This window comes from Pygocentrus nattereri, chromosome 11 (assembly GCF_015220715.1).
Source record: "Pygocentrus nattereri isolate fPygNat1 chromosome 11, fPygNat1.pri, whole genome shotgun sequence".
Taxonomy (NCBI): domain Eukaryota; kingdom Metazoa; phylum Chordata; class Actinopteri; order Characiformes; family Serrasalmidae; genus Pygocentrus; species Pygocentrus nattereri.
Window position 1 is genome coordinate 9,885,554 of NC_051221.1, and position 22,059 is coordinate 9,907,612.

A 22,059-nucleotide genomic window follows, 5' to 3' on the forward strand; every position below is an offset into this window, starting at 1 on the left:
TTATATGTAGATGGTGTCTTTGATAGTTTCGCCAATTTGTCATCTCGATACGGCCTCCCTGTTACTCATTTGTTTCAAATTCGCAATTTTGTGGCGAAGTGTTTTCCTAATTTCCCCTCTTTACCTCTAGAACTGCGGTGGGAAACCATGCTTTCATTTATTCCTCATCACAGAGGAATTATTTCAAAGCTGAATGGCATTATCTTGGCTTTTACCAACCACTCAACTGCTAAACCTAAGTGCATATGGGAGAGGGAATTGGGAATACAAATTCATGCGGAATCTTGGGAACTGGCCATAGAAAGGATTCGATCTACCACCTCTTGTGCCCGTCTCGGACTTATCCAATTTAAGGTCTTATACAGGGGGCATTTCTCTAAGGCTAGACTATCTAACTGTATCCGGAAAAGGGAGACAAATGTGATAAATGCCTTGACTCTTCTTGTCACCTAGATGTGTTTTTTCCCTGTCCTGATCTGAAAGGCTTCTGGGAGGGTTATTTTATGACTATGTCCACTGTTCTTGGGGTGAATCCTCCAACCTTGCCCTCTGATCGCTATATTTGGGATTCCTGACCCCTCATTAGCACTTAACTCTACACAGAAGGATATTATAGCTTTCACATCCTTACTAGCAAGACGCACCTTATTGTTTCATTGGAAGTCTGTTTAATATCCTTCTATCTCCCGGTGGCTCAAGGAAGTCATGTTTTTTTTAAACTTGAGAAAATTAAATATGCGTTGAGAGGATGTACAGTCAAATTTTTCCCTTTATTTCCTTTTTCACTGATATGGAGTTACTACCTGGTTGAATGTGTGCTTGTTTTTGTGTTATGTTTTATATTGTATAAATAGCAATATGTGTGTTGGTCATGTTGAGCTGAGGTGGGGGCGTTGGTGCGGGGGGGGGGGTGGTGGTTATTGTTTAATATGCAAGCATTTTATGATTAATTTAATTATTTTATCCTCCGTTGTTATCAAGGTTTTTTTTTTAATTAATTGATTTATTTTTTGCGTACTTTTGTTGTTATGTGTGTGTTTGTGACCATGTACATATATATACATATATGTTTCAAAAAAGGGAAAAATGGGAATTGGTGAACTGTATTTTTGTGATTGGAAGTGTTTGGAAGTGTATTTTTCCAATAAAAAACAAAGAAACAAACAAACAAAAAAACAAAACAAAGATGAGCATTTCATTGTGGTCAAGGTTAGGAATATAGTCTTGTTAGGATTGTGAGCAATAGTTCTGTTTGAGTTTTTACGATTGGAGTTTTTGTTATGTTTATAGAGTTAGGATGTTGTTTGGTTTAGGGGAGTCATGACATGCATGTTTCTTTGATACAGGGGTTGCTGTGAATCAAACACAGTCACATTTGTGTGATAAGATGAGTCGTTCCTATAGTTCCGATGAACATAATCCAGTTTCCGTAGTGAAGAGAGAACATGAAGTTAGCCAGCTACTGAATAGATTTTTTGTTACACCTTTAATGGAGCAGCAGTTACATGCTGCTCTTGATCCTTTTAAGGTGGGATGGACAATTTTAATAAAAAGCAGGTGAATAGGAAGCCAATTTAAACCTTGTGGAGAACACGAGTCAAAGCAGCCATTTCTTCCAGCGGGATTCAAACAGCCGCTAAGTGATGGTTCTCACCAGCAGAACCAAGTACCTCGCTCTGTAGGGATGTTAATAGCTATTGATTTACCCCTCTATTCGTTTGTAGAGTCCACCTCTATTGGGTGGTGGAGTCCACCTCTATTCAGTGGTAGAGTCCATCTCTATTTCACCTCTGTTTGGTCGTGGAGTACACCTTTATTCGGCTGTAGAGCCCACCACCGTTCCACCACTATTCAGTTATTGAGTCTACTTCTATTTTATTGTGGATTCTGCAGTTTACGGAGAGTGAGTGAGCCTCTGTAGAAAATCCTCTATCACTCATTTCTGCCAGAAGGTCAGAGCAACACTTTATGTAGAAACACAGGATCAGATTGTAAATTTACTTGTAATGGTCTGTTCGTTTAATGTTGAGATGTAGCCGTATAGTTTACTTCTTGTTTTGTTTTATGTAGAGGTTGCACTTTTATTTGTGCTCTTTTCTTATTTTATGTCTTCTAAGACAGATCTGTGCAAAAGACAACCACCCCCCCCCTTCCAAAAAAAAGGGGTTGGGGCAAAAAACAAACAGTTATTAATACAAAAATAAAAAATAACCGTTGAAGTTCTCTCTTCTGGAACAAAAGTGTATTTTATCCTGATGCAGAAACGACTGTAAAAGAAAGCGAGAAGGACTGACAGACTGACAGACGAGTTGTGAGGAGCGTGGTATTTTTGCAGCACTAGACAGCAGAGCCCCTGCTGACTCTGAATGCACTCTCACTTGTTTCCAGCAGTCAGCGACAGGTGCAGTGCCTCAAGCAGAAGAAGTGCTGAGCTTTAGCTGTTTTCCGTTCTTGGGGCTCAAACAGAGTGATGGCGTCCTTCTCTTCTGGGCTCCCGGTGCCTGAGTTTTAGTCACGCTGTGCTCTGAGAGAGGTGAAGGCTCCTGTGCAGGAGCGTGTGGTTTAGTTCTTAAGGCTATTCCTGTCGTCAGTGGCAGCATTAGGTAATGTTAACTGAACACTGCAAAAGTGATATCTTGGCAAGTGAAATGATCTTGTAAGGTTTTGTTCCAAAATTGAACGTCGTTTTCTTTGGGTGTGTATGAATTTCCTTCATCATATACTTTTTGGGGAGTGGATTTTCCACATACAAGAGCTACGAATGCTGCGTTATGATTAGTATCTCTTTTATTAGAGAAATAAAAATGTGTTTGTGGTCAAAGGGTGTTTTATGCCAGCTAGTATTCATTGTAAAACTTTTGTGGTTAAAAATGGATACGCAACATTTCGGATTGAAGATCTTTATATATGTAATTTCCAGCTTTCCAACCAGCAGGCTCTGGATCTCACACAGAAGGGAAAAAAAGAGTTATTTTACTGTATTAGTGTGTCGCTAAGGTTAACTGGGAGGTGTCGGCTGCTTCAGCAGTTTTTGGCTTTTATACATAGTGGATGGTCAGGTGGTTTGTTAAATGATGCAATAAAAAGTGGCCAAAATGTGAAATATTGTGGCCAGGGGTGCCAGGCTACAGATAATGCCGACTCCAGGTGCTATATTTTGTCTCCCCTTCCCAGTTTTGAATGCAGCGAACCGGCCGATCTTTAAAGGGAAAGCACAGACATATTCAGCCGAGCTAAACTCAGCTAAACTGTACTGTATTGTTGTAGTTCAGTAGTGTGAGAACTAGGCTATGGCTCCAGGGTCCATGACTGAGTCATTTAATCCCATGTTGCCCCATGAGGACTGTCTCTGTAGATGAATGTGGTAAGGCCCTTTGAACAGAAGCATGAATTAAAAAAAACTTGAACAGATGGCTGTTACTGTGTTTAATGTGGGCGCACCGTCGTCACTCTCTGGTGTGGACTGAGAGTTGTGGGCTTGTTTGTCTTGTCAGTCTAACTATATTTCACTGGCATTCATAAAGCTTTTCATTTCTGATTATCTCCGACTTTTTTCTTTCCTGTTAATCAACATAAAAAAGAGAGGCGTCTACTGCAGGATCAGCATTGGTCTAACTGCTTTATAAACAACACATTGGACTCAAGCATGCTGGTGTGTAAATGCATATTTATTGGCAACGGCCTCAGCAGATATACACGTGAAAAATTAGCACTGGCACATGGTCCCCATTCTTACTTAGATATTTCCTCAACGGTATTTAGTTTTTTGAGCATCGTGCTGACTGCATTTGTGAATTATTGCCATTGCCTCAAACTCTGTTGAGACGCCATGGGGGCAGTCATGGGCTGGAGGTTGGGGAACCAGCCTCGGAAGGTCGCCGGTTCGATCCCCAGAGCCGACAGTACGTGACTGAGGTGTCCTTGAGCAAGACACCTAACCCCCAACTGCTCCCCGGGCGCTGCGGATTAGGCTGCCAACCGCTCCGGGCAAGTGCGCTCACTGCCCCCTAGTGCTCACTCAGTGCGCTGCTCACTAGTGGGTTAATGCGGATGGGTTAAATGCGGTGGTGAAATTTCCCCGTTGTGGGACTAATAAGGGTCACTTAATCTTAAAAAGTAGGTAGCACTTATATTTACAGACTCTTAAGTTCTAGATATAAGCTGAGTAAGCGTGCAAACGTCCGAGTGCTTGGTAATTATTTCGGGTAGAATACTGATGAGTATCAAAACTAAATTACACTAAAATGTCTGTCCTCTGATAACGGATGTAGTAAAATATCTTAGAACCAGAAAATGATTTGCTGCAGGAAATGAAATTGTAAAAATCGCTCAGAAAATGATAGGAAGCTAGTAAAACTACCGTAAGAGTCACTGCTTTCTTTTACAGCCCAGATTCAGCTGTGGCTCTAGGTAGTAGACTGGTATGTGCTATATAAGACTCTGATGTCTTCAAGTGTCTTTGCACTGCCATCTTACCCTGGTACATAGCAAAATTTCCAATTAATATTCCTGTTTATTACGGTGTAATGTGTGAGATTGTGAGTTTGTTTGTATTTACCTTTTTGTTTCTCTGAATAATTTTCCAATTTCTAGATATTTTACTATGTTGTTCATAGGCTTAATTCTAGACCCTTTTAGGCATTTTAATGCCTAGTTATTTACTACTATTTCACTTAAAATAATACCACAGCTCTGGAGATTGTACAGCACACTTATCCAGTTAATAGCTCAAACCTGTTTGGTATGTCGGAGAGATTTGGTTTACCTGTGTCCCATGTAACTACCATGCTACACTTAAATGATTACACAGTGCATTGAGCTTGTATTCCACTCTTACCTGGTTAATACCTAGAACTTGGGAGACTGTAAAAGAAACGATTACCTCTCAACGAGATCCGCTAATGTGCTTTCTGACACTGCATGTACTGTTAACTGAAAACGTGTGATAAACTGTAAAAATTGTGTGAATTGGATTTTTCACGAAACGTTTAGTTTAAAAAAAATGAACTGGGTCAGGTTGTGTGCCAGCTTTAGCCCAGATTTGACCCGACTTCTGAAGTGTGTGAAGAGCCTGTGTATTGGGAACAGTCCTGCGTAACAGTACCAGGACAGAGCTCTATTTATTATTCCAGACTAAGACCGATGACTACTAAAATAAGAGAGAACAGCTCCCACTCCTTTATGTTCCTAATGAAGCACACCGCACACACACAATCTCTTGAGTCTTTATCATGACTCTGTGTCAGTCTCCATTTTCATTCTCCTCTTTCTCTCTAATCTGTTTGATAGTGCAGTGACTGTAGTACTTTTCATTTTGACATTATTTTACAAATAAGATGTTTAACCTATTTCTAGACTTCGTAAAATGATTTTAAATAATTTTATATACAGACATTGTCATTTTATTAGCTGATAATTTTACTCTTTCAAAAGATAATGCCCAAAACGATCAAAATTACCCCCAATTAGCAGGAAATCTATCCATATCAGCCTTTCATGTTTGTAGTAAACATCATTAAAGCTGGTAAAGAGGAGCTAGCTTCTGAAATAAGGCTGCAAGCTGAGGTTAGCTAGCTATATCTCCAGGAATGTTCACCAGAGTAGCTACTGATACACTGAACGTATCCAGACAGCCTTTATAGTGAGTGAAATCAGCTACTTGAAGGTCGCTCATTGCTGACACAAGTATTCAATTGACCACACACAGCTACAATACTATAATCTTCATAGAAACACATTGATCAATAGTATGGGATGCTCTGGAGCAGCTGCACATGAGCCTAAGGTCACCGTGCCCAATGCCTAGTGTCAGCTAGAGGGGCATAAAGCCCCCCAGCATTGGGGTGTGGAGCTGTGTCCTCTGGTGTGATGGAGCTCCATCCAGTACCTTTTGGGATTAGTTGGAGTGATCCAGAACTGACCAATTAACATCAGTACCTGACCTTTCTGATGCTCTATCAGATCCTCACAGCAGTGTTCCAACATCTAGTGTAAAGCCTTCCCAGAAGAGCAGAGGCTGTTACTAAACAAAGGGGGGCAAGCTGCCTATTAATACACTTGATTTCAGAAGAAACGCATTTCTAACTCAGCCCAAAGGATTTGGTACCTGTTTCAGGTGGATACCAGTTTGCAGCTCTGAGCCTTCGCATGTCAGGTGTACAGCGTGAAGCTTTAAAATCTTAAAATAACTTTCACAGTTAGGACAGCCTGCTGTCCTGCTGTACCCACTCGCACATACAGAATATGATGGCCTGAATCTGGCTCAGTTTAAACTCAGCGTATGGCCTTTATTACGCTACAGCCTAAGTATAAATATTTTCTTTGCTTATAGACTAAATTCAATTTTATTAAAGGATACTTAGCTGTACCACTTGCCTTTTGACCTTAAACCTCCCTCTCTCTCTCTCTCTCTCTCTCTCTCTCTCTCTCTCTCTCTCTCTCTGTCTTTATCTCTCTTTTCTCTCTCTCTGTTTATACTTTCAGTAGAACATGAGAGAGTATTGTGAGTAGGATCATCGCTGTGATTCAGTCCCAGGCATGAGCTCTAAGCGAGTGCTGTAGATCATCACAGCCGTGATGTTATTCACAATATCATACATCCTCCAGTGTTCTTTTGCCCTCATGCCACAGTTCTGCAAAATAAAGACAGAAGAAAAGCAAAGAAGTGCTTTGCACCAAAAAAAATGCAACACCCAGATAACATAATACTGTCACAAAATCAGGTTCAGCTCAGCATCCTCACTATTTCCCAGATGAACCTGAATATGATTTTGTTCCTCCTCCTTTTGGCCATAACAGCCTCCACTCTTCTGGAAAGATGTTTGACACAAGATGCTGTAGAGTGTCTCTGGGATTCTGTGTAAATTCAGTCAAAAGAGCATTTGTGAGGTCAGGCACTAATGTTGGACAAGAAGGCCGGGCTCACAGTTGACGTTCCAGTTCATCCCAAAGTTGTTAAGTGGGGTTGAAGTCAGGGTTCTGTTCAGAACACTGGAGTTTCTCCGTACGAGACTCGTCCATGTCTTTGTGGAATTTGCTTTGTGCACAGTGGCTCAGTCATGCTAGAAAAGGCCTTCCCAAAACTGCTGCCACAAAGTTTCAAGCATGTAATTGTCTAGACTGTTGTCTTTGTATGCTGTAGCATTAACATCACTCCTTCACTGGAACTGAGGGGTCCAAACCCTGAAAAACAGCCCCAGCCTCCACCAAACTTTATCTCTCCTCCACCAAACTTTATCTCTCCTCCACCAAACTTTACTGTTCATTCTAGTAGGTAGCGTTCTCCTGGTATCCACCAAACCCTAATTCACCTGTCAGACTGCCAGATAGTGAAGCATGATTCATCTCTCAGTAGAACATGTTTCCACCGCACCAAAGTGCAGTGGTAGTGTGCTTTACACCACTCTAGCCGACGCTTGGCATTGCGCATAGTGCTCAAGGTCCATAAAGGCTTGGCTGGGTGAGTTTGATGTGGAACAAATTGACTGTCTGCATGAACGGGCACAAATTCTCACAGACACTTTCTTAAATCTTGTAGAAAGCTTGCCAGAAGAGTGGAAGCTGTTGTAGCTACAAAGGGGGACCAACTCCATATTAATGCCTATGGATTTAGAATGGGGCGCCATAAAAGCTCCTGTAGGTGTCCCAATAATTTTATTTGTATAGTGTATGTATAAAAAGTTATTATGTGAATGAAAGTGTAGCTGCTGTATATGAGCTGCAGTGAATAAATGAACTGAGGGCTTTATCAATCTCTTCCTGACTCATTCAGCTTTCTCTCTTCTCAACTCAGTGAACGTATGAATGAAACATGAAACACCGTTTTTCAAACCAGTTTAATGTGGTTTGGTGAATCATTTATGGAATTTAAACTGTCACTGAGACTCTGTTAAAACTTATCAATGATGTCAAGGCATGAGTGAGAACCCTGCTTACACTGGCCTTGACCGTAGTGTAGAAAACCTGTCTATCTATCTGCATATCTGTCTATCTGTCTGTCCCTATCTCTCCCTGTACATCTGTCTATATTTCTGTCTATCTGTCTGTCCCTATCCCTGCATATCTGTCTATATTTCTGTCTATCTGTCTGTCCCTATCTCTCCCTGTACATCTTTCTATATTTCTGTCTATCTGTCTGTCCCTATCTCTCCCTGTATATCTGTCTGTATTTCTGTCTGTCTGTCTGTCCCTATCTCTCCCTGTGTATCTGTCTATATTTCTGTCTATCTGTCTGTCCCTATCTCTCCCTGTATATCTGTCTATATTTCTGTCTATCTGTCTGTCCCTATCTCTCCCTGTACATCTGTCTATATTTCTGTCTATCTGTCTGTCCCTATCTCTCCCTGTATATCTGTCTGTATTTCTGTCTGTCTGTCTGTTCCTATCTCTCCCTGTGTATCTGTCTATATTTCTGTCTATCTGTCTGTCCCTATCTCTCCCTGTACATCTGTCTATATTTCTGTCTGTCTGTCTGTCCCTATCTCTCCCTGTGTATCTGTCTATATTTCTGTCTGTCTGTCTGTCCCTATCTCTCCCTGTACATCTGTCTATATTTCTGTCTGTCTGTCTGTCCCTATCTCTCCCTGCATATCTGTCTATATTTCTGTCTATCTGTCTGTCCCTATCTCTCCCTGCATATCTGTCTATATTTCTGTCTATCTGTCTGTCCCTATCTCTCCCTGCATATCTGTCTATATTTCTGTCTATCTGTCTGTCCCTATCTCTCCCTGTATATCTGTCTATATTTCTGTCTATCTGTCTGTCCCTATCTCTCCCTGTATATCTGTCTATATTTCTGTCTATCTGTCTGTCCCTATCTCTCCCTATATATCTATCTTTCGATAATTCTGTCTATCCGTCTGTCCACATCTCTACTATACATCTCTGTCTACATTTCAATGTGTCTGTCTGTCTGCATTTGTTCATATATCTGCTTCCTTGTCTATTCCTTGTCTATCTGTCTCTCTGTATATCTGTGTGTATATCTGCCAGTCTGTTTGTCTCTGCCTGCAAATCTGTATATTTATCTGTCTGCTTGCCTATCTGTCCATCTATCCATCTTTCCATCTGTATTTTTGCCTGTTTGTCTTTTTCCCTGTTTGTCTGCCTCCCTGCCTGCCTCTCTGTTGGTCTGCCTGTCCGTTTATGTATCTGTCTGCCTGCCTACCCGTCTGTCAGAATGGTCACAGACCTCAGTAAACAAGGACAGACGGACAGACGGACAGACGGGTAGGCCATTTCACAATGTACTCACTGTATGGTATTTAGTAATGACTTATGTTGTATTATTTAAGCACTTGGTAGGTACATGTGTAACAGACCAGAAGGGAATTGGATCATTAACCCTGTGGCTCTGAACCTGCTATACAGCGTTGTTTTTAATGCCCCAGTATGTCCTGTTTTGTGAGGTTAATCATATAGAACCTCTTCTCTCTTCATACCGCAAGATTTCCCTTAGGTACGGAGGCTGGACTCCACTCCTTATAAACAGTTCAGCCCTGAGCTCACTTCACACTGGATTTATGCTCTGAATCTGGACTGAGATCAATTGGTAGATTTACACAGTGCTGGTGGAAGTGATCTCCTAAGAGGAGGTGGACTTTTGCAGAGCGAGTGCTACATGCGTATTAGCACTGTGTTAGTGTTTGTAGGCAGTGATTATGCAGGGCTGGGCAATATGACAGTATTTAGCATTATTAGTTTACATACATCACAGTATGTCACCATATCTTTTCCAGTCACATTGTGGATCTTGTCAATGCTGAAAGATCATTGAACAATTGCATGTTTGAGGGTAATTAGTACTGTTTTTTTGGATTTAGTGCAGCACATTATGAGAACTGGTGAATACAAGTTAAGGGTGGGCAATATGATGATATTTTATCGTTATCGTGATCAATTATGTCACAGTATTCTTTTCTGAGCATATGGTGAATATCATCAGTACTTAAAGACTACTGTTCAACTATGTTTCATTACAAAATGAGCACAGTTAGATCTGTTTAACTGGACTTGGCGCAGTAGAGTTTGAGGAACATTGAAGAACATGCATTCTAGTTGAAGATTTTTTTATTATTACTACTATTATTATTGTAGGATTTTTATATGTAGGACTACAGATCCTATTAAATCAGCTCAAGTATTGTGATATGTATTTGCTGTATCATCCACCCCAGTACAAATCATTGCACTGATTGGTACACTGTCTTTTCTAACTTATCAGGTATGCATGTTGATATGTAACTCAGTTTGTCTATGCATAGTCTGTTATAATGACATTGTAACACCACTATTTTTAAATATTATTGTTTCCTCTAGAATTTCTTTCAGCAGTGGTGCCAACCCCACATGGCAACCCTACAGCACCTCCCACTCTGGACACAGTTCTCTGATGTTCCCTCTGAAAATAGTCCTATAGCTTGCAGACTATTTGTTGACCATGAACAGCAATGGAGAATAATGTTTAAAACGTTTAAACTAGTGGTACACAGACTTATTACAGTCCCATATGCCTTCAGACCTTAAGCCCCCTGCTGCTCCTTATACATACACTTGGATGTATTTCCATGATGCAAATGTACGACATTTAGCCTCACAAAATCAGTCTCTCTTGAAATATCAGGCAGGTTTATGCAATTACACTTCACACCAGATATTCTGATTAAATTATACTGATTAAATAATGTTATTCACAAGTGCACGGTAGCCTGTATGAGGGCACATATTTGTGAGAAACTCTGTGGCTGCACAGCAAGTATCAAAATGCTCACTAATGTGCTACAGATCACATTCAGCACAGTTACATCACCTGTTTAGTGAGCTGACAATATCCCTAAATAACCCCCACAGCCCCTACAACCTTTCATGTGTGCAATTCTTAGACGCTCCCTAAACAGTCACCTGGAGTCATAGGTTTGATGATTTTTGCATGTTTCTTTAATGAGAAATTGAAGAGAAAATGTTAAATACTAACCCAACTTTACCGCACTAATTTAGTTTTAACAGCCCTACAGCCCTTACTAGCTCTAACACACAACCACATGGTAGCAGCCAAGTGCTAATCACAGCAGCTACACACTAATATCTCACTGCAGAACCGCAAAAGTGGAACTAACGTGTTTTGTAATTGCGACTTCTCGGTCCAGCAGTGACACTGAGGTGTCTAAAACCTCCAGCAGTACTGCTGTGTCTGATCCACTCATACCAGCGCAACACACACTATTACACCACCACCACATCAGTGTTACTGCAGTGCTGAGAATGATCCACCACCCCAACAGTACCTGCTCTGTGAGGCTCTGTGGGGGTCCTGACCACTGAAGAACAGGGTAAAAAGGGTCTAACAAAGTATCAGAGAAACAGATGGACTACAGTCTGTAACTGTAGAACTACAGAGTGCAGCTATACAGTAAGTGGAGCTGATAAAGTGGACAATGAGGGTAGAAACAAGGAGGTGGTCATAATGTTATGGCTGATTGGTGTAGTCCACTGCGACTTTACTTTGACACTTTGTATGTAGAACAATATTGCTTTCATTTTATTTTATCTCAATTTAAAACCACTTATTTCATGGGACCACTGACAATTTTTTTACGACATGTGAATCAGTGCCATCAGTGTTTGAGCTGCTTTTCAGATTTATTCAGAAATATAAAAGATTGCACTAACTGTGGACTCCTCAGAGTATAATAGTTATGAATAGTTTAAATACTACAACCCCAATTCCAATGAAGTTGGGACGTTGTGTAAAACATAAATAAAAACAGAATACAATGATTTGCAAATCCTTTTCAACCTACATTCAATTGAATACACTACAAAGACGAGATATTTAATGTTCAAACAGATAAACTTTATTGTTTCTTGCAAATATTCACTCATTTTGAATTTGATGCCTGTAACTTGTTCCAATGAAGTTGGTACAGGGGCAACAAAAGACTAGGAAAGTTGAGGAATGCTCAAAAAACACCTGTTTGGAACATTCCACAGGTGAACAGATTAATTGGAAACAGGTGAGTGTCATGATTGGGTATAAAGGGAGCATCCCTGAAAGGCTCAGTCATTCACAAGCAAGGACGGGGCGAGGTTCACCACTTTGTGAACAACAGTTTAAGAACAACGTTTCTCAACGTGCCATTGCAAGGAATTTAGGGATTTCATCATCTACAGGCCATAATATCATCAAAAGATTCAGAGAATCTGGAGAAATCTCTGCAAGTAAGCAGCAAGACAGAAAACCAACATTGAATGCCCGTGACCTTCGATCCCTCAGGCGGCACTGCATTAAAAACCGACATCATTCTGTAGCGGATATTCCCACATGGGCTCAGGAACACTTCAGAAAACCACTGTCAGTGAACACAGTTCGTCGCTCCATCTACAAGTGCAAGTTAAATCTCTGCCATGCAAAGCGAAGCCAGATATCAACAACACCCAGAAACGCCGCCGGCTTCTCTGGGCCCGAGCTCATCTGAGATGGACTAACGCAGAGTGGAAAAGTGTCCTGTGGTCTGTCCGGATTGTTATCAGCACAAAGTTCATAAGCCAGCATCTCTGATGGTGTGGGGTTGTGTTAGTGCCCATGGCATGGGTAACTTGCACATCTGTGAAGGCGCCATTAATGCTGAAAGGTACATACAGGTTTTGGAGCAACATCTGCTGCCATCCAAGCAACGTCTTTTTCAGGGACGTCCTGCTTATTTCAGCAAGACAATGCCAAGCCACATTCTGCACGTGTTACAACAGCGTGGCTTCGTAGTAAAAGAGTGTGGGTACTCCTGCCTTCCGTCTCCCATTGAAAATGTGTGGTACATTATGAAGCACAAAGTACGACGACGGAGACCCGACTGTTGAGCAACTGAAGTTGTACATCAAGAAAGAATGGGAAAGAATTCCACCTTCACAGCTCCAACAATTAGTGTCCTCAGTTCCCAAACGCTTATTGAGTGCTGTCAAAGGGAAAGGTGATGTAACACAGTGGTAAACACGCCCCTGTCCCAACCTCTTTGGAACGTGCTGCAGGCATCAAATTCAAAATGAGTGAATATTTTCAAAAAACAATAAATTTGATCTGTTTGAACATTAAATATCTTGTCTTTGTAGTGAATTCGATTGAATATCGGTTGAAAAGGATTTGCAAATCATCGTATTCTGTTTTACACAGTGTCCCAACTTCATTGGAATTGGGGTTGTATTTATAACTTATAGTAATAATATTATTAACTCCTCAGACTTAGTAGAAATATGCCTACAAGAAGTCATTCAAAAACATCTGTATTTTGTTTCTTTTTTGGTTCCTTTTGTTTTAACATTTTGCATGGTTTATTATAAAAATGACATCATATTGATACATTTAAAGTAGTTTTAATGTAGGACAATAATACAAACATGTTAACGTATTTTTACAATTTAAACTGGAAAAAAATGTATTTTTAGTGTGCATTTGCATTTTTTTAGATTACAGTTCTTTTGGCTGAAGCAGCTAACAAACTTTTAATGGTATGGAACACCACCTTGGACCCTCTATACTGCTGTTCACTAATGAACGAGGAACACAGGTTATTTTGTTTGTTACATTTGTATTTAATAGGGAAAATGACAAGGAAAAGTCTGATGTCACACCATTTCTAGTGAGATGCTAATTTGCAATGTTTGTCCTCAGGTGGGCCTTTAATAAAACACCATTCATTAGACGGGGAAGAAAGGGAGAAGTTCTGGTTGAAGAAGCCATGAGCCAAATGAGGAGATAAGTCTAATCTCCTGGTGGCCTGTAGCAACTGTTGATGAGGGAGAGCGAGAGAGGGAGGGAGGGAGAGAGGGGAGGGAGAGAGGAGAGAGAGAGCAGCAGTAATTTAAGCCTGTAATCTTTGAGCATACTGCTGATAATGTGCAGGCTGTTTTCAGTGTAGGGGTCCCTGAGCTGTTGCTTACACATGCTTAACTGGATTTAGACCCATTCTCTGCTTTACTAGCTGGGAATTCATTGAGCTCAGGCTAGTTAGCACAGCTATACGGTCAGTAGTGTTGAAGGTAGAAAGACACGGCGTAATCTGGACTCGAAATACTGTACTATAAGACTGCAATACACTACAGGAAGCGTAGGGGGCGATACGGCTTCTACTGTTTCATTTAAAAAGCTCTATAATGTTCATATGATCCACACAGTCGCTCTGACAGACTGTAATACACTACAGGAAGCGTAGGGGGCGATACGGCTTCTACTGTTTCATTTAAAAAGCTCTGTAATGTTCATATGATCCACACAGTCGCTCTGACAGACTGTAATACACTACAGGAAGCGTAGGGGGCGATACGGCTTCTACTGTTTCATTTAAAAAGCTCTATAATGTTCATATGATCCACACAGTCACTCTGACGGACTGTAATACGCTACAGGAGGCGTAGGAGTCCCTGAGCTGTTGCTAACACATGCTTAACTGGATTTAGACCCTTTCTCTGCTTTATTAGCTGGGAATTCATTGGACTCAGGCTAGCTTAGCACAGCTAAACGGTCAGTAGTGTTGAAGGTAGAAAGGCACTGCATAACCTGGAGTCGACATACTTTTCGCCTTTCCTGTTTCTCATGCAGTGAAGACAAGCCCGAGTGCAGCATCAGTGGAATCCAGATTGATTTGACTCTGCATTATTACTTATTCAGTTCAATTTGTTAGAAGATGAATGAAGCACAGATGAAAAAGGAGGTTTCTTTGCAGCCATGTACTCTGATCTGTACTGCTGTACTGATAACCACTCAACGCTTATTATTCAGTTATTCATCATTTTTTCAGTAGAATTTCAGTATTAATTTTAGTGAAGTCAAAATGACTTTTGAAGTGCTGATACCACACAACTCTGAAAAAAGCACATGAGGTTCGAATCAATCACAGTGTTCGTTTACAGTGTGCTCAGATCGACCTGACTAATCACAGTTAAAGATGAGAATGTCTATGGGTGTTTTAGGATTTCAAGAAATTCATATAATCCACAAAATTCATTACTGAACAGTTTGTGGAAGATACTACATATTTTAAAGGGGGTACTGAACTGCTTACAGTACCTGATAAATAATGAATAGCCGTCAGTGAGCGTTTATAGTAGTTACTGGATAAATCATAAGAGTTGCTGAATAATTTATAGCAGTTACTGAGGAATCTGAAGGAGTTACTGAATTGTTCAGATTCATGTTAAACACTGAAACATTTACAGTAGTTACTGAATCATTCATAGCAGATGCTGAATCATTCATAGAAGATGCTGAATCATTTATAATAAACACAGAAAAAGTTACAGTAGTTACTGAATCATTCGGAGCAGATGCTGAATCATTCATAACAGATGCTGATTCATTCATAGCAAACACTGAAAAAGTTACAGTAGTTACTGAATCATTCATAGAAGATGCTGACTCATTCATAATAAACATGGTAAAGGTTACAGTAGTTACTGAGTCATTCATAGAAGATGCTGACTCATTCATAATAAACATGGTAAAGGTTACAGTAGTTACTGAATCATTCATAGAAGATGCCGAATAATTCATAGTAAACACGAAAAAAGTTACAGTAGTTACTGAATCATTAATGGTAGATGCCGAATCATTTATAGCTGACATTGTCATTTACGATTCTTACTGAATCATTCATAGTCAATCCCGAGTAATTTACTGCAGTTACTGAATCTTTCACAGCTGTTGCTGAATCATTAATAATAGGTACTGAATCATTTATAGCAGTTACTGATATTCATTATAGAGCATAGGGTTCCCCACAATATTATCAGTAGTTGTTAGTAGACAGTGATATTTTGTAGTTCCTGAATTGTTTAGTAACATCAACAAATTATTCAGTAACGGCTACAAATGATTCAGCAACTGCAGTAAATTATTCGGTAACTACTATGAATAATTGTATTAACTACTATGGAATATTTAGTCACTACTATGAATAATTCAGCATGTACTATAAGTTGTTCAGTAATACATTTTCCTTCGTAGTGATAAACAAATGATATACAGCCCCAAATGTAAATGTAAATCTCTTTCTGATATTTTGCAGATTTTCAGTGGGTGCAGGGGGATGTCTGTGAAGTGCAGCTGATGGTGTATAACCCCATGCCCTTTGAACTTCGTGTTGAGAACATGGTAAGTCACAAATGAGCAGCTGAGGTTTCTGTGAACTTGGCTGTGACTAAACATCGTAGGTTTAATCCCATGTTATGGTTCCTGTGTTTCAGCTTTTAGGATACTAAATTGACTCATATGAGATAAAAAGGGAATCATTTTAAACATACTGTACATCTGAAGTGCTAAAATAGTTCATACCAAACTCCTGCTTAAAATACTCTAACTTTCATATTGTAGACACAGCTGTTCTGACTGTAATACGCTACAGGAAGTGTAGGGGGCGATATGGCCTCTACTGTTTTATTTTAAAAGCCTCTATAATGTTCATATGATCCACACGGTCACTCTGACAGACTGTAATACACTACAGGAAGCGTAGGGGGCGATACGGCTTCTACTGTTTCATTTTAAAAGCCTCTATAATGTTCATATGATCCACACGGTCACTCTGACAGACTGTAATACACTACAGGAAGCGTAGGGGGCGATACGGCTTCTACTGTTTCATTTAAAAAGCTGTATAATGTTCATATGATCCACACAGTCACTCTGACAGACTGTAATACACTACAGGAGGTGTAGGGGGCGATACGGCTTCTACTGTTTCATTTAAAAAGCTGTATAATGTTCATAGGATCCACACAGTCACTCTGACAGACTGTAATACACTACAGGAAGCGTAGGGGGCGATACGGCTTCTACTGTTTCATTTAAAAAGCCTCTATAATGTTCATATGATCCACACAGTCACTCTGACAGACTGTAATACACTACAGGAGGTGTAGGGGGCGATACGGCTTCTACTGTTTCATTTAAAAAGCTGTATAATGTTCATAGGATCCACACAGTCACTCTGACAGACTGTAATACACTACAGGAAGCGTAGGGGGCGATACGGCTTCTACTGTTTCATTTAAAAAGCCTCTATAATGTTCATATGATCCACACAGTCGCTCTGACAGACTGTAATACACTACAGGAAGCGTAGGGGGCGATACGGCTTCTACTGTTTCATTTTAAAAGCTCTATAATGTTCATATGATCCACACGGTCACTCTGACAGACTGTAATACACTACAGGAAGCGTAGGGGGCGATACGGCTTCTACTGTTTCATTTAAAAAGCTGTATAATGTTCATAGGATCCACACAGTCGCTCTGACAGACTGTAATACACTACAGGAAGCGTAGGGGGCGATATGGCTTCTACTGTTTCATTTAAAAAGCTCTATAATGTTCATATGATCCACACAGTCACTCTGACAGACTGTAATACACTACAGGAAGCGTAGGGGGCGATACGGCTTCTACTGTTTCATTTAAAAAGCTCTATAATGTTCATATGATCCACACAGTCACTCTGACAGACTGTAATACACTACAGGAAGCGTAGGGGGCGATATGGCCTCTACTGTTTCATTTTACAAGCCTCTATAATGTTAATATGATCCACACAGTCACTCTGACAGACTGTAATACACTACAGGAAGCGTAGGGGGCGATATGGCCTCTACCGTTTCATTTAAAAAGCTCTATAATGTTCATATGATCCACACAGTCACTCTGACAGACTGTAATACACTACAGGAAGCGTAGGGGGCGATATGGCCTCTACTGTTTCATTTTACAAGCCTCTATAATGTTAATATGATCCACACAGTCACTCTGACAGACTGTAATACACTACAGGAAGCGTAGGGGCGATATGGCCTCTACCGTTTCATTTAAAAAGCTCTATAATGTTCATATGATCCACACAGTCACTCTAACAGACTGTACTGCACTAAATGCTGAAATGCTCTCTGATGTTCACGTGACTGTCTGCATGACAAGAATGTTGGTGTAAATTTGTACTGAATTCTAGATTTAGGACTTCTAGAGTGTGAGTGTGTGTGTGTGAGAGAAAGAGAGAGAGCGAGCGTGAACGAGCGAGCCTAATAGCAGTGGAGCTGTGTGGACGAGGTGATTGTGTGTGCTGATAAATTGGTGCACTTCTCTTTAATTACCCTTTTAAAGACCTGAACCCGACACTGTAACGTCTTAATGATCGTACCGAACAAACTCCTCCATCTTTCTGCTGTCAAACACAGAACAGAACAGCAGAACCCTGCAGAGACACTGACCTTAACCCCTCACCAGACTGCCCCCTGTCTCAGCGGAGACAGAGACCGAGAAGAGGGAGAGGGAGAGAGGAAAAAAAGAGTGAGATTGGTAAAGAGCGATAAGGAAAAGAGAAGGAGAAAAATAGTGATAGAAAAAAGTAAGAAAGATTGTGGGGTGAAAGAGAGAGAGGGAGAGAGACGAGAGAAAGAAAAAAATAGTGAGGAAGAGAGACAGAGGAAAAACGGCGAGAGAGACTGCGAAGACAGGAGAAAAAGCAGATGTGCTAATAGAATGGATGGAAATTGAATGCTAATGTGCCTCTAGAATGAGCAGGAAGAGAATGCAAGTGTGCGTGAAATGTTCTTCTGGAATGGATGGAATCAGAATGCAGATGTGCTTCTGGAACTGGTGGAATTCCCATCCAGGTGTGATTCTGGAGTGGATGTAATGAGGATGCAGTGTTGCTTCTGGAATGGACACAATGGACGATTTAGCCAACTGCATTGTTTAATCTTGGTGGTTCTTCTTCATGCTCTTAGAGAGTTTCCCCGTTTGAATCTTGGTTCCTCTCAGTGGTTCTTGTTCATGTTCTTAGAGAAGTTCTCCTTTTGGGTCTTGGTTCCTCTCAGTGGTTCTTCTGCACATGAACAGTTTCCTCATCCTTTTCTTTTTCTGTCTCTGTCTTGTTTCTACTCTCTATTCCACAAATTTGTGTTGAACTCTGTTGTGTCTTCATATTGACATTCTTGCAAGGCTAAATCCATTTATTTATACCCCTATCTACCCCCCCCCCCCCACCCCTCAACACACACTTCATTTGCTGGTGCTTTGTAATGATACTGTGCTTCTGGTTGTGTCTTTTGTCTTCATTTCCTTTGGGTATATTTTAACTTTTGAATATTGAGAAGCAATTATAATTGCAGTGAAACGGGGGAAGAGAGGGGGATAAAAAATGAACAAAAGAAATTTTGACTGGAAGTCTGTGGCAGCCGCAGGTGAAAGTCTGCATTTGGACACCTACTCTTGGAGACAGAGACACATCATTAGTGTCGGTGCACAAGCTAATTAACCTTTTCAAAGAAGGATGCAAATGAGTCATTTCCAATAGGTTACGCTGGATATTCGTTAGTCCATACAGGGCACACACAGATTCGGAGAATGCGGAAGGCATGCTGTCATGTAGTGCTGGTCAGTACAAAGGTCTGCAATGATCAGACATACGTGAATCCAGCTGATATCAGCCACACTTGGAAGTTAAACCGACACATGATGTCCCTTTTTCACACCCGGATCCACTGCACACGTACACTATGCTTCCAGTTGGATATGAAATAGCTAAATCTGCTTATCTTTCACTTGACTGAATCACGTAGGTTTGAGCTGAACCGTACCAAGAGGAAACCAAACATTCTTAAAACTTCTACGCTACACAGAAAAATACTCAATCATTACAAGAACTACAAAACCAAAGCATTCCAAAAACTATCAAACCATACCATAAGCTAGAAAACCACACCATCAATCCATACTACCAAACAATACTGAGGAAAACCAAACCATTTAAAAAAATATCAAACCATACAGAGGAAAACCAAACCATTCCAAAAACTACCAAACCATACCGAGGAAAACCAAACCATACTGAGGAAAACCAAACCATTCCAAAAACTACCAAACCATACTGAGGAAAACCAAATCATTCCAAAAACTACCAAACCATACAGAGGAAAACCAAAGCATTCCAAAAACTACCAAACCATACAGAGGAAAACCAAACCATTCCAAAGACTACCAAACCACTCCCAAAACTATCAAACCATACGGAGGAAAACCAAACCACTCCAAAAACTACCAAACCATACCAAGGAAAACCAAACCATTCCAAAAACTACCAAACCATACAGAGGAAAACCAAACCATTCCAAAAACTACAAAACCATACAGAGGAAAACCAAACCATTCCGAAAACTACCAAACCATTTCGAGGAAAACCGAACAATTCCAAAAACTACCAATCCATATCAGGAAAACGCATTATTGCTAAAACAACAAACCATGCCACAAATTACCAAAACCTACTAAACATTTCTAAGCTATACCAAGAAAAATCTAACTACACCAAATACTTCCATTCCAAACTGTACAAAGAAGAAAATATGCAAGTATCTGATCAGAAAACCTGTTTATTTTCTCCAGTTTAATCAGATGAATCAGATCAATAAAACATTTTATTGGAGAAAATGGATCTTGATTAAGAGGATTCTCAGTTTGTCAGAAGGACAAATAAAAAATCAGAATTGTGTTGCTCTCCAAAAACGAATCTTTTGACTTGACCAGGAGTCACGAAAATACAGCCATTTTATTACCTGTGCGAAACCAAGCATTGTTCAGTGTAATGTTAATGATAAATTACCACTATTTTAAAGCAGAATTGTGGTAAATAAAATGTTTTCTTTGGGGACTATTGTACCTTACAGTGACCTGACCTTTTTTTATTCACATTTCGTGCTGAAACCTTTTTAAAACTATCGTAAAACAGTGTCTCAGACACCAGGCAGCGAATTCATAACTATTTCATCTCGTAACTTTCTGTGATTGAGCTTCTAGAGGTGGATTTCTGGTTCCTATCACCACTGCTGTGAACAGTTCTGACTCTAAGGCCCAGTCCCATTTCACCCCTTGCCCCTAACGCTTAGCCCCGCCTCGCCGTTTTGCGTGTTCACATCTAGGGTAGGGTTGTCCCGATTGTTGTTGAGATGGGTGAAGTGTTTGGGCTTCATGGCTCTTCAGAGTTTTTTCAGAATTGCACTACAAACGGAGTGTTATGACAAAATTCCCAGAATGCCCTGTGAATCACCGGCAAGAGGGCTGCACAAGCGACCAAAGAGACACAGAAATGCGAGTATTTCTCTTTTTCAAAGCCGCTGTATTGTAAGAACCAGTGTAATAGCGGTTTATGGTAATTCCCTTCATAATGCGCATAAATAGCGCTAGTAATACGCTGATGTCTCGGTCGCTGCCCAGCGAAATTTCCCGTTCCACCTTAAATGGTGCAGCAGTTACGTTCTGGTATGTGAGGTTAAGGTCCATTTAAGGTGGAACGGGAAAATTCGATGATGAAGCTGGCAATTAAAAAGTTCAGCTTCATATCACAGAAGAATTCTTGGTGGTGATAATAAATAATTGCCCCCTCTTTGAAGGCGGATGACGCCCTAGATGTACTTAAGCAGTGAGGAGCTGAACTTTCCCCTCCTCTGCTGTCACTGCAGACTGGAAGGGCCTACAGAGCAGCACTAGCAGCTGTTAATGAAGTGATGTAGTTTCTTGTTTGTGCTCTTCTTTTATTCGGTGACCCGTTTGATTGATTGATTGCGTAAAACTGAAGTTGTGAATGAATCGGAGTGTCCGTGTTTTTCAGTCTCCTTCGGATAAACGGCAAATGTCAGTGTGATACACCGTTATTGCTATAGTCTGGAGACAAAGCAGGAAAACGCATCCTGATTATTTTTTCAGGCTATTTTAAATATGATTCTCCTGTCCTGTCATGTGACACACAAGTGCGATCACCACAGCTGGAGGCAGCGTTTTGGAAATGGCTGGAAAACCTCGTCTCGTCTGTTTACGTAAAAGTCGCTGACGGCAACTGATGGACGTATCCGGTTCTTGAAGGGTCGTCCCATTTCATAGGGAGACGATTTCAACCACTACCCCTTCTAACTCAGTTTCAAGGGGGAGGGTTACACTCGAAAACAGGGGTGGGGTAAAAATAAGAAATGGGATTGGGCCTAAGTTTCTCTAAAGTGGAGCTTTTCGCACCAAACCACTCTGAACGACTAT

The 22,059-nt window shown here is 40.6% G+C and overlaps 1 protein-coding gene across 4 annotated transcripts in view; it reads left to right on the forward strand.

Annotated features, from left to right (window-relative positions):
- trappc9 (trafficking protein particle complex 9) overlaps positions 1 to 22,059 on the forward strand; it is a 383,326-nt gene that overhangs the window by 103,558 nt on the left and 257,709 nt on the right. For all 4 annotated transcript variants that reach the window (XM_017715936.2, XM_017715935.2, XM_037542854.1 and 1 more), the window contains one exon: positions 16,053 to 16,138. In XM_017715936.2, coding sequence (XP_017571425.1) covers positions 16,053 to 16,138 — 86 coding nt within the window. The remainder of the gene's footprint in view (positions 1 to 16,052; positions 16,139 to 22,059) is intronic.